The 16,299-nt window shown below is 37.5% G+C and overlaps 1 protein-coding gene across 1 annotated transcript in view; it reads right to left on the bottom strand.

Annotated features, from left to right (window-relative positions):
- Positions 1–16,299, bottom strand: part of ITPR2 (inositol 1,4,5-trisphosphate receptor, type 2) — a 455,230-nt gene that overhangs the window by 332,008 nt on the left and 106,923 nt on the right. Inside the window, exons 12-15 of the mRNA XM_012002420.1 lie at positions 13,630–13,729; positions 12,933–13,093; positions 4,269–4,410; positions 2,041–2,202 (exon numbers count right to left, since the gene is read on the bottom strand). Coding sequence (XP_011857810.1) covers positions 2,041–2,202; positions 4,269–4,410; positions 12,933–13,093; positions 13,630–13,729 — 565 coding nt within the window. The remainder of the gene's footprint in view (positions 1–2,040; positions 2,203–4,268; positions 4,411–12,932; positions 13,094–13,629; positions 13,730–16,299) is intronic.

Below are 16,299 nucleotides of genomic sequence, written 5' to 3'. Positions count from 1 at the left end.
TTTTTTTTTTTTTTTTTCCTGTTAATGTCAATCTCTGTAATACAGCATTGCTCATATGGGTGAAGTGGTGACCTATCTCACAAGAGTATTTCTCCAAACCCAAGAAGAAAACTGAGAGCAAGGAGAAAACATTGAGCAGCCTCTCATTCTCCTTCCCCACTCCAGATCTCCACTAAGAACTCAGGGTCTGATACTAGGAGCATGCCCCATCACTGCCTCTGAGTGCTTGAAGGAAGGCCATTTAATGTTCTGGTACTTAACTCTTCTTCCAAAAAAATATGAACAATGCTATCTACTTTATCTTGCCATCTTAAAGGAACCCAATGAAGTTGGGAAAAATAATTCTAGTGACAGCATTTGGACCAGCAAGAAGGGTGTTTATAACTAAGATTATATTAGACAATATTTAAGGATTTGTTTATATCGTCCCCTTGCTCTTACTCCTATTCCTTGCCATATTATTTAGCTTCTAGCTAATGTTTTTACATACTCTTTTCAGACCTTTCTTACTCTTCAAACACAATTATGAAGCCAAAATATTTTAACACAGTCTTCTTAAAACAAATCTTTTTTTCTTCCCCAAAAATGTTCAAACTACCAAGGTGCAACAGTGCGATGATTCAGAGCCTGGGTTTGCATACTGGCTCCATTCTTAAACTATCACCTCGGACAAGTTACTTAACCTTTCTGTGCCTCAGTCCTTCATCTTAATTCAGTGTTACTAAATTAATTCATGACAAGTATGTAGAACTGAGCCTGGTACAAAGTAAGTACACAATAAATACTACTAACTCTTCCCAAATAACCTCCACCTTCTAGGATTGCCATCCTAGGCCCTAGTGGCTTAGCCCGCCCTGCCCTTCCAGCCCTCTCCCACATCATCTTTCTTCATGGACCAAACTTGTCAATGAAACTTACAGTGATGCACTCTGTCCTCAAATGGATTAAGAGAAACACTAATTTATCAAACAATGATGAGTTTTATGCAATTTTATGTTAGACATTTACATTATTGAACATATTGTGAAAGATTAAGCTTGTGATTGCTTTGTTTTGTATGAGGCAAGGTCTGTTACTCAGGCTGGAGTGTACTAGTGTGATCGTAACTCACTATAGCCTCAAACTCCGAGGCTGAAGCTATCCTCCAGCCTTAGCCTCTTTAGTAGCTGGGACTACAGGCACACACCACCATACCCAGTTATTTTTCATTTTTGTAGAGATGGGGACCTCCCTATATTGCCTAGGCTGGTCTAGAACTCCTGGCCTCAAGTAATCCCCCAACCGTGGCCTCCTCAAGTGTTGGGATTACAGGCTTGAGCCACAACACCTGGCTTGTATTTTTAAGATAAAAATGAGACTTAAGAGAAATTTCACTTGCAACTGGTAACTGTTAGCTGTACCCCTAGATCCACCTGGGTTCCCTGACCTCAGCAGTTGCAAATATCTTAGGGCAAACATGCCCTTTCTAGTATCTATCATTCTCACTTCATAGATCTCTCTTCACAAATACCTCTTCCCGTACAATTTACGAAAATGATTCTCATCCTACCCAAAGGCTTCCTTCTCCAAGAATCCTTCCTTGGTTCCCAAAGCCACCACTGGGCTCTCTCTCTTGTGAATTCCCATAACTCTGTTTTTCCTCTGAGCCTTTTCTTTGTCTCCCATCATATCTTTTCCACTAAATTATAACCTCTTTGGTCCATACACAGGGATGCTGCACCTCACATGTTCCTCAAGCCAAAAATGTTCCATTCCGCCTTACATAATAGATCCAGGATGTCCTGGCCACCAGGAGCCAATAACAGGCACATATTAGTACTCAGGACATCCTCCCCCAGTGATTCTAATTTCATATGGAAGAATAAAGCCATGGTCAATACAATTCAAAAATATTTACAAATCATTTTTATGTATTGCCCAACATAAAATTTCTAAGTGAAATTTCCCATTCATATTTTCTATGCTGTAGAATTATAACCAAAGAACTTTGCCCATACTTTTAAAATATGAAACAGTTTAAAATGGGGGCTACTCTCCAACCTGATTTTTCCGGTAATCCTGCTGAGAGTGTCTCAGGACACGGTAACAGAGCCGCAGCATGTACTTGTAGGGTGCATATCTTTGATCCCCCAGATCTTCAAGTCGCAGCATTGAGCCTTCTCCCGCTTTCTCTTTAAAGGGTGCTTTAAGAATTCCAAATACCTGTCAGGCATAAAAACAGCCACCTATTCTGATGAATAAAACGTTTTGCAACGTTTTTTTTTAAACAAATAAGAACACTGATTCAAAAAACACTTACATAAATTCGACTATTGTTAGTGTAAAGGGGAAAAACAAAGAGGATTTACTTTACAGGACCAACATATCAAGGATCAGAAAAGCACTGCTAAAAGGGTCCCCTACATTGAGTGACAAAAACATTCTTTAAATAAAATGCTTCATTTTGTTTAGAACTCATATTTTATAAAATAAGAAATATGAAGATGTTTAATTTCACCAAGTTACATGAACATATTCAGATGAACTAAAATGTAGCTTGATTTCTAGGGGCTCTATAGTTTCTTCTATTATTTTCTAGAACCTTTCAAAATTAAAATAATATAAAGAAAACATTTACTTTTCATTAAAACTGACATCAGAAAATGACTTCCATACACTGCTTGTAAACTACTTTATAAAAGAGTTAATTTATTGTTGTTTGTACACAAAGATGTGGCCAAATCGATGAACGTATCAGCATTCAAATGTGACAAATTAGGAGCCACATGGGCAGCTGGTGGCACCCAGGAAGCCAGATTCTTGTAAGAGGGTTAGCAGTTAGGAAGCATTTAAAAAGCACTGAGGAATATAACTCTTTTCGGCAGCAAGACAGCAGGAGGGATCACCTGGAGATGAGCTGCTAGAATGAGGAAATTGTCTATGAAAGAGCAGAGTCAAGGGCATGAGCATTAATACATGAAAGCAAAATAGAAAGGAATTATTCTTTGGAATTCATGAAATATGATATGAAGTAAAGTTTCTTTAATAACTTTGTATTCACTGAGCCTTTAATTTTATATTTATCATACAAAAATAAAATATTTGACATATGTTGGTTCAGATATTATTAATAAATCATCCAAGGTCCTAAAATTATTTGAAATCAAATGTTTTTATAGAATAATTACTCGAAAAAAGTCCTATTAGATTTGCAACCTTTATTTTATTTGAGAAAAATGTTGATTTTGTATTTTCAGACAATCAGCTACATATAATAACTAATATTATGTCTACTATTTGCCTTTCCCAAATCAATAAGAATATGTGTATCAAGAGCATGATTTTTATGTTTTAAGTATCTTCCTTGAGTCTGTACTTCATTAATGAGGAAACTCATTAATTTAAATAGCAATTAATAGAATAAAAATAATACATAAATATAGGCATGTCGATATGTGCATATCATTAGGAAGTGAATCAATCTGATGTGTTATAAACAATTTCAAGAAGATGTAATATATGACCAGTTCTGTACCTGCAGGGCAAAAAACCTAGAATATTGTACAGAGCACTTGTCAGCTGATGAACAGACTGCCCTACTTTCCTAGGGAAGAGAAGGAAAGAAGTAGGAAGCAGATGGAGATCGCACTTTCCAAGTTCACCTGGAAATTCTACCTAGGAATTTTTCCAGCATATTTTCTGGAGATAGTCTGACTATACAGGGTTTTTGGAGGTCCATGGTAGGCTGTCTCTACAATGGTCTCTGATATTCCTGCCTCCTGATATTCACAGCCTCATAGAATCCTCTCTCCTTAACTATGGGTTAGATTTATTAACTCATTTCTAACTAACAGAACACAGTAGAACTGATGTTACTTCTAAGATTAGGTTATACAAAGATGGTAGCTTCCATGTGAGCATCCCCTCTAGTTTTCTCTTGGACCCCTCAGTTCTAAGGAAAGCAAGCTGCCTTGTCTTGAGGCACTCCTGAGAGACGCCCACGTGAGAGGACTGGAAGGCGAGTCCTCTCTCAGTTGAACCTTGAGATGCCTGCAGCCCCAGCAAACACCTTGACTGTAGCCTGGTGAGAGACCCTGAGCGAGATCGGCCCATGTAAGCCACGCCTAGATCGCTAGTCCACAGAAACTGTGAGATAGGAAATATCTTGTTTTCAGCCACTAAGTTTTGGGATCATTTGCTTCATAGTAATAGATAACTAATACAAGTACTTTCCTGATACTGTAATTCAGAAAATAAAATATACAAATTTAGTACATGAAAAAATTCACCTGCGCCAGTATGTTTTGTTCCCTCATCAATTTTTGACGCTCTCGGTTTGGCTTAGTGATAACCACATCCAGAACTTCTTGTCCATTATTAGGCACATCAGCAACAAAGAAGATGAGGTCTTCCAATAATTTGGTTACAAACCTATTAAAAAATGAAAAGGAAATTTTACTTTACGGTGTGCTTAATTTTGGAAAATGTATAGATACATGATAGGTAGGTAGGTAGGTATAGATGGATAGAGAGGCAGATAGATAGATTTTTTACTTTTTCTTCAGGAGTGGAACTCAAATCCATGGAAATTTCTTTTTATTAAGTAATAAGAACTGAAACACTTGAAAACAAGGTATTTTATAACAAAGAAGGTATTTAATTGACAAAATAGTCTCTAAGACAGTTACTGTTTACCTAAACCTAGTAAGAACTGAAACACTTGAAAACAAGGTATTTTATAACAAAAAAGGTATTTAATTGACAAAATAGTCTCTAAGACAGCTACTGTTTACCTAAACCTTTACAAAGAAAATTCCTTCTCCAGCATCTCCAACCTCTACTTGTGCCTCCAGTTCTCAAGTGTTTGCAGACTATTATCAAATAAAGCCATGTGAGTCACGACTACACACGAGTAGGTAGGATGACACCACCAGATGACTTTCCACAACTGACTAGCAAAGCAGCATATTTCTGCTTAAGGGAAAACAGCTATACTAAATTCCTAAATTTCAATTCTTTTTCTTTATTTTTTTACTGTTAACTCAAACGACATTTCCTAGTACTCCCCACATTTCAACTTACCCAATGTACAGAATAGGAAAAACTTAAATGACCTGCGAATAGAGACAGAGTAAGCAATCTGACACTCAAAATACTGGAAGTATTAAATGACCTATCAAAATCACGAAATTCTAAAACCATACACCAATGTTCACTTTTAAATCTATATTTTGGTTATTATTACAACTATTACTTGAACTTCAGTGGCATTTAGTACAGGAAGTGTCTTGAAAGCCCCTCCTCTCTTCACTTTTTTCCTCCTCCTTCCTCTGCCTGCTCTTCGTCATTTTCCATTTGTGTTAGTCAATTGAGGGAGGGGGCAGGGGTTCAAGCTATTGCAAAAATGGGTAAACAGAGGAGGAATCTGTATTGGAAGGGTCAAGGCATTTTTTAAATTGTATTAGTGGTAAAGTACAACTTAATTATTCAATAAACACATAATTTTTTTTGGAATAAGACAAAAGCTGACCAATAAATTGTTAAATTAGCTTTATCCATATAGTGTTAGCATCTTTATTTGCTGTTGCTAGCATGTGAATACAATGATGCTAATCATGAACACATTCATAAGAACACTACATTTTAAGAGCTTCAACAATTCCAGGAAAGTATAGAATGTATTCAGTTGGAAAACATCTCTTTTCTTCTCTTTCAATACCTTTGGTAGGAAAACATCTTGATCTTATCTCCCGATTTATGTCTTGAAAGAGAATGCGCTTCGTGAAGCCAAGTGGACACACCTAGAATCCATAATTTAGTCACCCAGAGAAATTTCAGTATACTTCCAGGGATCATAAACTTCCCTCCAAAATTCCTGGGATTCTATGTTTTCTTGGTATGCCTATTTTAAATTTTAACCCAGTCTGTTTCTTTTGGAAAATTGTGTCTGACATAATTCACAGACATAGTTACGTTGAATCTCTGAAGGCAGCCACAGAAACGTAAAACGCGTTTCATGTGCATCCAAATGTGGTGTGAACTTCTTTTGAAATTGTGATTTAATGTCCTCCAAATCATTCTGTTGCTCTTAAAACAAAACAAAACAAATTTGGAGCTGAGGTTACTTCAGCACAAAGAAAAAAAGTTGAACTTCAGTTTCTATATGCCCAATGCAAGTCCAGTTTGGCCATAAATATTTGTACTTTCTTTTTTAAATTATTAAGATTCCTTTTCTCTTACTGTTTCAATAACTGTAATCAAATATTTAGATATCTAAGAAAGTAAAATTTTGTGAGCAACTACAGATTGCTCTGTTTCAAAGTCATTCAAATGCCCTGAAAATTGAAGATGGTTAATGGAATGATCATGACGAATATTAACAGTCTAGATTGCAAATCATGATACGTCAACCCTACATATAAAGCCCACCTCTTCATGACAAGGCCATGGAAGCCAGGAAGAGCAACCTTCTCTTTTGACCTCTGAAACTGTTGAAACCTTTTTTTTGACCTCGCGCCTCAAGCATCCCTTTTGTGGCAAAACAAAGAGCTGGTTTGTTTTCAATTTAGCTCAAACTCTGATTCTATACTGGGCAGTGGTGAGCTCCTACTAACTCACGCAATCTTACTAGTTTGCTTTTTAAGCTTTATGGAAAATGAACAAAATAAGAAAAACAGTGAGGAACAGGGATGATGTTCAACTCTTGCAAGGTAAGAGGGACCAAAAACACATGGTAGGGAAATAAACTAAACATATGCAGCAGAGACGAACATATGGCTTCTCTAACCTCTTAAAGAAAACTTAAAGTTCAGTGGCCCTTATTCAGGCTTTGGCTGTGCAGTGATAGGAGGAAACAATGGATGCACATGGATAGGGCTGGACCCAGCCACCAGCTATCTCCATGATTAAAGTATCGTATTACCAGAGAACATGGACTCTCAGCTCTCGATATCAGATCTGGCTCTCGTCTAGTTGAGAAAACCAGGTAGAAGCCAGCATAAAACTGACAAAGAAGACAAGTGAATGTAGATAAAGGAAAAACAGAAATCTCCCACCTAAGAAAATCACACATAGTAAAAGTCCAAAGCACATAAGGAAAGCTGACATTGAAGAAGACAGCCTCCATACTAAATCATTGGGAGGCTACTCCACCACCGACAAAATCCGAGTAACAAAACAGTTTCAAAATAAGTTTTAAATGAGTGTGTATTCAGTCTTCAAAGAGATAAAGAAAGCAATATATTAAAAAGACAACATATTTTAAAAGGGCCAATATAAATGAAAAATAGGTGGATATACAAAAAAAAAATCTGAGAGATAATAATTATATGCTGAGCACAGCGACTCATGCCTGTAATCCTGGCATTTTGGGAGGTGGAGGCAGGAGGATTGCTTGAGCCCGAGTTCAAAATCAGCCAGGGCAACAGAGTGAAACCCTGTTTGCACGAAACAATTAAAAAATTAGTTGGGTGAGGTGGCATGCTCCTGTTGTCCCAGCTACTCAGGCAGTATCAAAAATCAATCCAGATAATAGCACAGAGAAATATTAAAAGGCAAATAATAAAAGGGAAGTTAAGAGACAAAAATGATGAATTAAGAGGATCCAACATATATCTCATAAAAGTTCCAAAAGACAGAAAGGAAGAAAAAGACAAAGAAGCAATATTTGCAGGAAAATGGCTGAAAAATTCCAAGAATTGAAGGAAGAAATAAGTATTCAGATTAAAAGTATACCTTAAATGTCAAAAGAGAAAAAACAAAATAAAACTCCTTTGTAAACACATCATGGTGAAATTTTAAGACATCAAAAGCAAAGAAAAATAATATATAAAATTACCAAGACAAGAAAAATTACCAATAAAGAATAACAAGTCTATTGACAGCAGATTTCTTAACAGCAACAAGATATGCTAGAAAGTAATTAAATTATAGCTTTAAAATACTGACAGAAAGTAATAATCAATCTGACATCTCGTATATAAAGTATCACTTAAGAGTAAAGCAAGGGCACAGTGGCTCACACCTGTAATCCCAGCAACTCAGGAGGCTGAGGCAGGAGAATCACTTGAACCCAGGAGGCGGAGGTTGCAGTGAGCCAAGATCGTGCCACTGCACTCCAGCCTGGGAGACAGAGCAAGACTCCATCTCAAAAAAATAAAAAAGAAATGTGCTAAGAGAGTAAATTCCGGCTGGGTGCGGTGGCTCATGTCTGTAATCCCAGCACTTTGGCAGGCCAAAGCGGGCAGATTACCTGAGGTCAAGAGTTCGAGACCATCCTGGCTAACATGGTGAAACCCCATATCTACTAAAAATACAAAATTAGCCAGGTGTGGTGGTGGGTGCCTATAATCCCAGCTACTCAAGAGGCTGAGGCAGAAGAATCGCTGAGCCTGGGAGGCGGAGCTTGCAGTGAGCCAAGATCACACCACTGTACTCCAGCCTGGGCGACAGAGTGAGACTCTGTCTTGAAAAAAAAAAAAAAAAAAAAAAAAGTAAAGGCAAAATAAAGATATTTTCATATATGTAAAAACTAAAAAGATTATAACCCATAGGCCTCTCCACTGAATGGACTAAAGAATAAATTTCAGCAAGATGAAAAGAGAACGAATAAGTGAGATACAAGTAACAAAGACAGGAGGAAAACATAAAGAAAGGGGCAGAAGAAGAGGTAAAATTATTTTAAAAATAAAATTAATCACTAAAAAAAAATTAGAAACTAAATTTCTCTCCCCAAAAACTACTGAAATAAGATTAAGAAATAAAATAAATATTTTAAGTTTAAAAAAAAGATGTTTCATTGTCTTTAAAAGAAAGGAATACAATTTATCGGTAGAAACAAAAGGTGGTGCATCATGATTTATGTTGATACATTTATTCTTTTGTGTTTATCAAATTAAAATAAAATTTTACAAATGCAGAGAATAAACACAGAACTATGGTTCTAGACAACTACTACAAGAAAGATGGGAGGGAGAAAGTCAGGGCAAAACCAAAGCATGCTGCAACACTTTTCTTTTATGGGAGGGAGAAAAAAATTAGTAACTTCAAGTTTATCAAGAAGAACATATAGTCAAAATGTATGACAAGAATTCAAGCGTAACTGCTAATGAATGAAAATATGACCAAAAGCTTCTAAATCAGTAGAGAAAACAGTAAAATGGTGGGAGGGGAATACAAACTATTAATCTAGCAGAAAGCAAGAAGGAAGTAAAGGAAATGAAAACAAGCTACACTAAAGAAAGAAAAACAAAAATAAAAATGTATTCAAATAAATTTGTCAAATACAAAGTCATTAAACTTGCAAATGAAAACAGGCTATCAGTCAGGCACGGTGGTTCACGCCTGTAATCCCAGCACTTTGGGAGGCCAAGAAAGGCAGATTGCTTAAGCTCAGGAGTTTGAGATTAGCCTGGGCAACATGATGAACCCTGTCTCTAGAAAAATCCAAAAAATTAGCTGGGGTGTGGTGGCACGTGCCTGTGTTCCCAGCTACTTGGGAGTCTGAGGCGAGAGGATCACCTGAACCCAGGAGGTCGAGGCTGCAGTAAGCCATGATTGCACCACTGCACTCCAGCCTTGGCAACAGAGCAAGACCCTGCCTCAAAAAAATAAATAAAATAGACTATCAGATTAGACTGTTATAATCAACCTTCTGCTGCTCAATAAAACAAAATGACCAGGAAACTTGAAATAAAAAGATATGGAAAAACCGACATCAGGCAAATGTTAAACTAAAGATTGCTGGTGTCGGGATAGTCATACCTGGCAAATAAAATTTAAGAGAAAATGACGTTGCTCTGAGAAGCAACATCAGAATGACATCTGATCTGGTGATCACACGGTGGATGACCCCTGTTCTAGATCCTGAGCTCCTATCATGGGGAATGAGAACCATCCCTCAAGAGGGTAAGTTTCACAGAGACATGGGATAGTCTGTGGCCTTCACCACCACATTAGCACCACATATACCCATGCTGCGTGGCCAAGTGCCCGGCATGTACCAGGAGTTTAGTAATACTGAATTAATCCCATCTCTGAACTCTCACTGCTTGAGAGAAACCCCAGTATTTTGTGCACCCTCAGAGGTAAACACAGTGCAGAAATGCTGGTCAAGGACTGCCTGTGTCACTTCCTCAAGTTCTGGATGGCAGTTAACACCCCTCCATCTTCCCTCCTCTCTCTCTGATGACATGTTCCCAGTCCTCTCTATTTTGTGGGTGTGATCATGTAGAATAAGATTAGAAAATTCCACTGAAAATATTTAAGGTTGAGGATCTTGAAGCATAACACAGGAGCTGTACTTCCAGAGCTCATGTTCATTCCTGGGATAAGTAAAGAGGGAAGACAGAGAGAGAGAGAGAGAGAGAGAGAGAGAGAGAGAAAATTCCAACAACACAGGCTTTTTGACACAGATAATAATCGCTTCATTTTCCATAGGGGGAAAAAAGTCAGAGTTGTCAGTTATTCTCAGAAATAATTTTATATTCAATTCCAAACCTGAGAAAATAATACAAATGCATTCAACTCTGCCAACAAGCTCTACCTTACTGACAGGCAGCTTTGAATGAATTTTGATAGGAGGTGGCTTTTCTGAAATTACTAAATTAAGATCAATAATTGTACCTTCATATTTCTTAGGCAAAGCCTTCCCTTTGCTATTAATACGATGTTTTTCACTCCAAAACAGTAGGGAAAGAAAGAAGCAAAGGAAATAAAAATGCATGCTCTCTAGTTAGTCCTAGTCCACCACCTTCCTTAGAATCATCTTGAGAGGTTAAGATAATCTCCAGCCATGACTGAAGAAGAGTGACTTGCACAGGATTCCAGCCAGTGATGGTGGAGAGCCCATAATCTGAATTTTTATCTGTCCTTTTCCTCAAGGAATACCTTAATGCTTAGCAAGGGAGACTTTTTAAGTGAAGCCAAGAAAATTGCTGTGCATATGTAAGAGTGTTAGAAACAAGGAAATAGACGCACGAAAGGAAAAGTTAGATCAATAACAGACAAATAAAAAAATCCCAGTGTTTGAGAAACACTGGACTCCACAGTGGAATCACTTAGGTAATAAATGCTTTAAAAAGAGTAAAGCCTGCACCCTACCTGTGAAACTCTGAAACACATTAGAATCCGTTTCCTGCCATAATGTAACTCTGATATTTAATTGTCTATAGCCCATAAAAGGGGCCACTTGTTTCTGCTTCCGGCCTTTATCCATTTCCCCTAACAGGGTTGGAGGTGTGACTGAATATACAATAGTTGTTTTGAAATGTAAGTTTGGCAGGGGAAAAAACAGAGGTAAGAACAGAGAGGAAGCTGAGAAACAGCTATTCCATTTGTTTGCATATTTAAGATTTTTTTTCTCATTGACAGGGATGGAGGGAAGCAAACTTGGATTTTTTGTTCTTCTGTATTGTAAGATGTGTATCTAAAAAGTTCTAAAACATATAGCTAAGGACTACTGATAAGTGAATCCCATGAAGCCACCACCAACAGCAGGAAATGGAACCCTGCAGGCACCTTTCAAACCTTCAGGGAGCATAATTCCTCCCTCCCCTCTAAGAAGAAACACCATCCTGATTTTTGTCACAATGACTTCCTTGCATTTCTTTATGGTTCTTCTAATTGCTTAAAGGCCCCCAAAGAAATGGAGTGGAGTTTGTTTTTGCTTGTTTTTGAATGTTACACGTAGCATTACAGTGAATGTATTTGTTGTGTCTAGTTTTCACCGAATCCGTTTGTTAAATTTAGCCACACCATTGCATATAGATGGAGTTCATTTCTTTTCATCGCAAAACTGTATTCCATTGTATGAAAATAACACAGTTTTCATCCTCTATTCAACTGGTGTTGGACATTTGGATGGTTTTCCATTTGGGGTTATTTCAAACAAAGCTGAACATTCTTGAACATGTGTCCTGGTACACATGTGGAGGAGAGTCTTTTGGACAGATGTTCAAGAATGTTCAGCCTAGGAGTGGAATTGGTGAGTCACGGGGTGTTTGCTTCTTTAATTTTGCTAGTTACTGCCAAACTATTTTCCAAGGTGCATATATCAATTATCATCTCACCAGCTGTGTATGAGAGTTCCAATGTCTGAATGCCTGGGAAATTGGCAAATAGCTTTTTCTTGTTTAAATTAACAGGCATGTAGCAGATCATGAAGAGAGGAAATACAGAGGATGCTTGTGCTTGGGCACACTGGAAAGCATATGGACTTTAAACCATACAGGACTGAATCCCCCCTTAGTATTAACTATGCAGCCTTACCTTGTTTGCTTACCCTCCTCAGTTTTCCTTTATGTAAAACGAGAATACCTATTTCAAGGCTATTTGAAGGATTAGATAAAATATATTTACAGTGTCCAACCTAGTAACTGACACAAAGCAGGCATGCAATAATCGCTAGCTGTCAATATCATTCTCTTTCTTACTTATTTCCAAAACCAGAGCTTAAGAATCAAGGATCCAGTTTCTCTGAACAAGCTATCAGGGCAGAGAGCTACAGCCTGCAGATAATTTTTCTGGTTTTACATATCTGTTTGTTTTCTGGTACCAGACCTGAGAAATGCATCTTGAATAAATAACATCAGAGAAACACAAAACTTTCTTTAGGTCATTTAGAACTCTAAATCCAAATATCAAATCATGCACAGCAAAAGGTATTGCAAATCTCCCACAAAGGATTTAAAAAAGAATGACCAGAAAATAACTTAAAACAACTGTTTTCAAGCAAAGCTAAAACAGGACAAGTAAATATTTCACCAGATTTAAATTTGACAAATTTCATTCACTTGCTATGATCAAGAGGAGTAAGTTCCCACCTCATTCAGAAGCAGGTGTGCTATTGAGAATGTTATAAATATTCCCTTAGAGTCATTCATTCACATCAGGCTTACTATAACAACTGACAACTGACTCTTGATTATTTAAGACCCATTTAAAAAGTTACTCACCTCCTTTCATTCTGAGTTATTGTGCCATTTTCTAGCTTTTTAACTGTGGTCGCTAGTACTTTATTGGCATCATTGGCAAAGTCTAAGTCTCGAACTTCAGACAATGGGACAGACACGATGGCGAACGCTTCTTTATCTTCTTTGGTTTGGCAGGTTCCAATCTGAAATGTGTTTTTCCATTAAGATTAGTTTTATAAACAACTATACAATATTCGCTGAGGAGTAACACATCTAGTACTATGTAAGAAATATAAGACAAGAATAGATCATCCAAACACAGTAACTCCCACATGCTTCGTCCACTACGAAAGGCTGTGGGGACACAGAGATTTCCTGCGCCCACTTCCTGCCCTGTTCCAAAGCCCCACTGGAAACCTCTCCCTTTCACACTTGCCCTCTGCTCCAGTTTTGACAGTAGAGAAAAGGCACTCTTGGATTCTACTTCTCCATCCACATGCCGCTACCGTTCTTTTTGATGTCTCCGTAGCATCCTCCTGAATCACAGCTTTGCTGCCTCCAACTCATTTAGATTAGCTACCTAAGCAACTGGCAGACATGCATGCTTGATGTAATTAATTGCAATGATATCTAATATTGGTGAAGATGGAGTATAAGGAACATGTCACACAGCATTCCTATCCTAATCCTATTCGCATGGCATTTGGCTAAAAATTAAACCATATTCAGTGACATTTACCTTTAACATAACAGGCCTCTCTTCATCTGTGTCTATGGGGATACTAGTACTGGTTACCCATGTGTTGGTGCATAAATGCCTTAACCGAACATATGAGTTCCTAAAAGCAAAACAATATAAAAAAACAAATTATAAAAAATTAGCGACATTTACATATTGACATCTTTAACAGCTTCATATATGATATGAACATAATATATTTTAACTAGTAATTGACTCAAGATCCCTCTGCTTTAAGGGGAAATTCTGAATTATAGACTATTTCAAAGCATGCAGCATTATTACCTAAGCCAGTAGTTCTCAAAGTGTGGTCCCTAGACCAGTGGCATCAGCATCGCCTGGAAGCTTGTTATTAATACAAATTCTGAAACTTCACCCCCATCGACTGAATCAGAAACTTTGGGGGTGTAGCCCAACAATGAGTAGTTTAGTAGGTTCTCCAGGCAGTTCTGATGCATGCTAAACTAAGAACATTGATCAAATAACAAATAACTCAGCTAACACTGCTGGCAGACAGTAGTGTAGTTTGTGTAGTTTAATCATCTGTATGTAAAAGTATTAATGTACAATAAAGCCTCATTATTTGTGGCTTCTGTACTTGTGAATTCTCCTGCTCACTCAAATTTACTTGTAACCTCCCAATCAGTATTCAAGGAGCTTTTGTGGTCATTTCAGGACATACATAGAGTGACAAAAATTTAAGTGGCCCAGTAGGCACATTTCCAAGCTGAAGTAGAACAAGGTGATGCTCTGCGTCTTGTCTCAGTTCTCATGCTATAAACAAGTGTCCTTTTTGTGCTCTATTTAGTGCCATGTTTTTCACACTTCTGTGCTTTTTTTTGGGATTTTGATGTTTAAGATGGCCCCCACATGAGGTGTAGAAGTTCCTAAACTTACGCACGTCTCGTGTTCCCAAGCACAAGGCGGCTGTGATATGCCTTACAAAGAAAATACTTGTGCTATATGAGCTTCGTTCATGCATGAGTTATAGTGCTACTGACCACAAATTCAATGTTAATGAATCAGCAACGTATATTGAATAAGGTGTATTTAAACAGAAGCACACATAGAACAAGGCTATGTATTGGTCAACAAAAATGTTGTGACCAGAAGCTCACAGGAATCTAACTCTGTATTTCCCCTAGGAACAATGGTTCAGTATTTGCTAATTCCATGTAACATATACTTTAAAAATTGACTAGATATGAACTGTGACAGAGTGCCTAAGAAAGGACACCTAGAACTTCATCCTACTCAAGTATTACCATTTTTAGTAAATCTTTTATAATCTTTTGTTATTTCTTTAACAAGTATGTGTATAGTGCCTATTAAAAGAAAAGCACAATAAGTACTCTGCCTTCAAGTTGCTTACAGATCAGTATAAAGATAAGGCATAAATATGTCTTACAACATAAGGTAAAAAGCATTAGGGCCAAGAAAAGAAAACCAAATAAAATGCCAAGGGCCTCAGGCAAAGAGATTCATTCAACAACCTGGTTCTGCTCCTTTACAAAAGTAGATAAAATACAAACTGAGCTTCACAACTCTAAAATAGCAGTCCTCCAATCTTTGTTCAAATATCTAGAAATTCTGAAATGCCTCTGTTTTATCACTTAGCATCTTCCGCATTGAATTACACAAGAGACGTAATTTGTACTCAGTTGTCATCAGGTCCCCAAGTGATTTAGTACAGTGATTTAGTTTAAGCAGCACTGGACTATAAAGTTTGAGAAACACTGGACTCCACAGTGGAATCACTTAGGTAATAAATGCTTTAAAAAGAGTAAAGCCTGCACCCTACCTGTGAAACTCTGATTTCATGGTCTCAGCGTGGCCAGGGCATGGCGAGGTGTCAACATTACCCAGGTGAGTCTAATTTACAGTCAACTTGAGAACCACTGTTCTAACTCAGTCTCTAGTTCCTGATCTGTAAGGGTTACTGCCAGTATTCAATAAGATAATATTTATTAAGAACCTGACACAGGACTTAGTACATAAAAAGTGCTCAAAAGTTATATTATAATAGTAGTTATTATTAAGCATTAATTAATGTTGGCTTTAATACAATTAATGACAGATGAATTGATGTTAATACAAAATTCTGCACTATACTGAATAGGGCTTCCACAGTTCTGAAAAGTAATAGATTAACGATTCCATATAAAGGGAGGCTCGGTGGCCATCATTGTGGTTCTATACACTTTCTAGTAAGACCCTTTTATCATTTCCTTAAGCAAACTCTCTTGGTTAGAGTTAAAGAAGGGCTCCCTTTTTGCTGACTTAAATCTAAAATAAGTCAAGTCATAGTAAGGATTGATTAAGGTCCCAGTCCTGGGAGGAGAAAGCCAGAGACCTGGGTCAGGTAAAACCAGAGAGGATCTCTTCAGTGGCTTATATTGATGGAACAAAAAAGAGTGAGAGATGGACTCATATAAGGTATGAAATTCAGCAACATTTCTCATGAACGAGAATAGCCACAAAACACCCTGGGAAGCTCTACCAGCAATGTTTCTCAATAGTGTTATTATAGTAACTTTTTACCCTCCCTGGAGGAAACCCACACAATGTCTGCCTTTTTGCATAGGTGCCTTCGGCTTCACCACTGCCATCTGCCAAGGCCAAGCACAATACCGCTCCATCAAGGCCCATTTAGAGCCATCCCACTAACCC

This window comes from Mandrillus leucophaeus, unplaced genomic scaffold, assembly GCF_000951045.1.
Source record: "Mandrillus leucophaeus isolate KB7577 unplaced genomic scaffold, Mleu.le_1.0 Scaffold686, whole genome shotgun sequence".
Taxonomy (NCBI): Eukaryota; Metazoa; Chordata; class Mammalia; order Primates; family Cercopithecidae; genus Mandrillus; species Mandrillus leucophaeus.
Note: the sequence above shows the minus strand (reverse complement) of the source record. Positions and strands in the feature narration are given on the sequence as shown.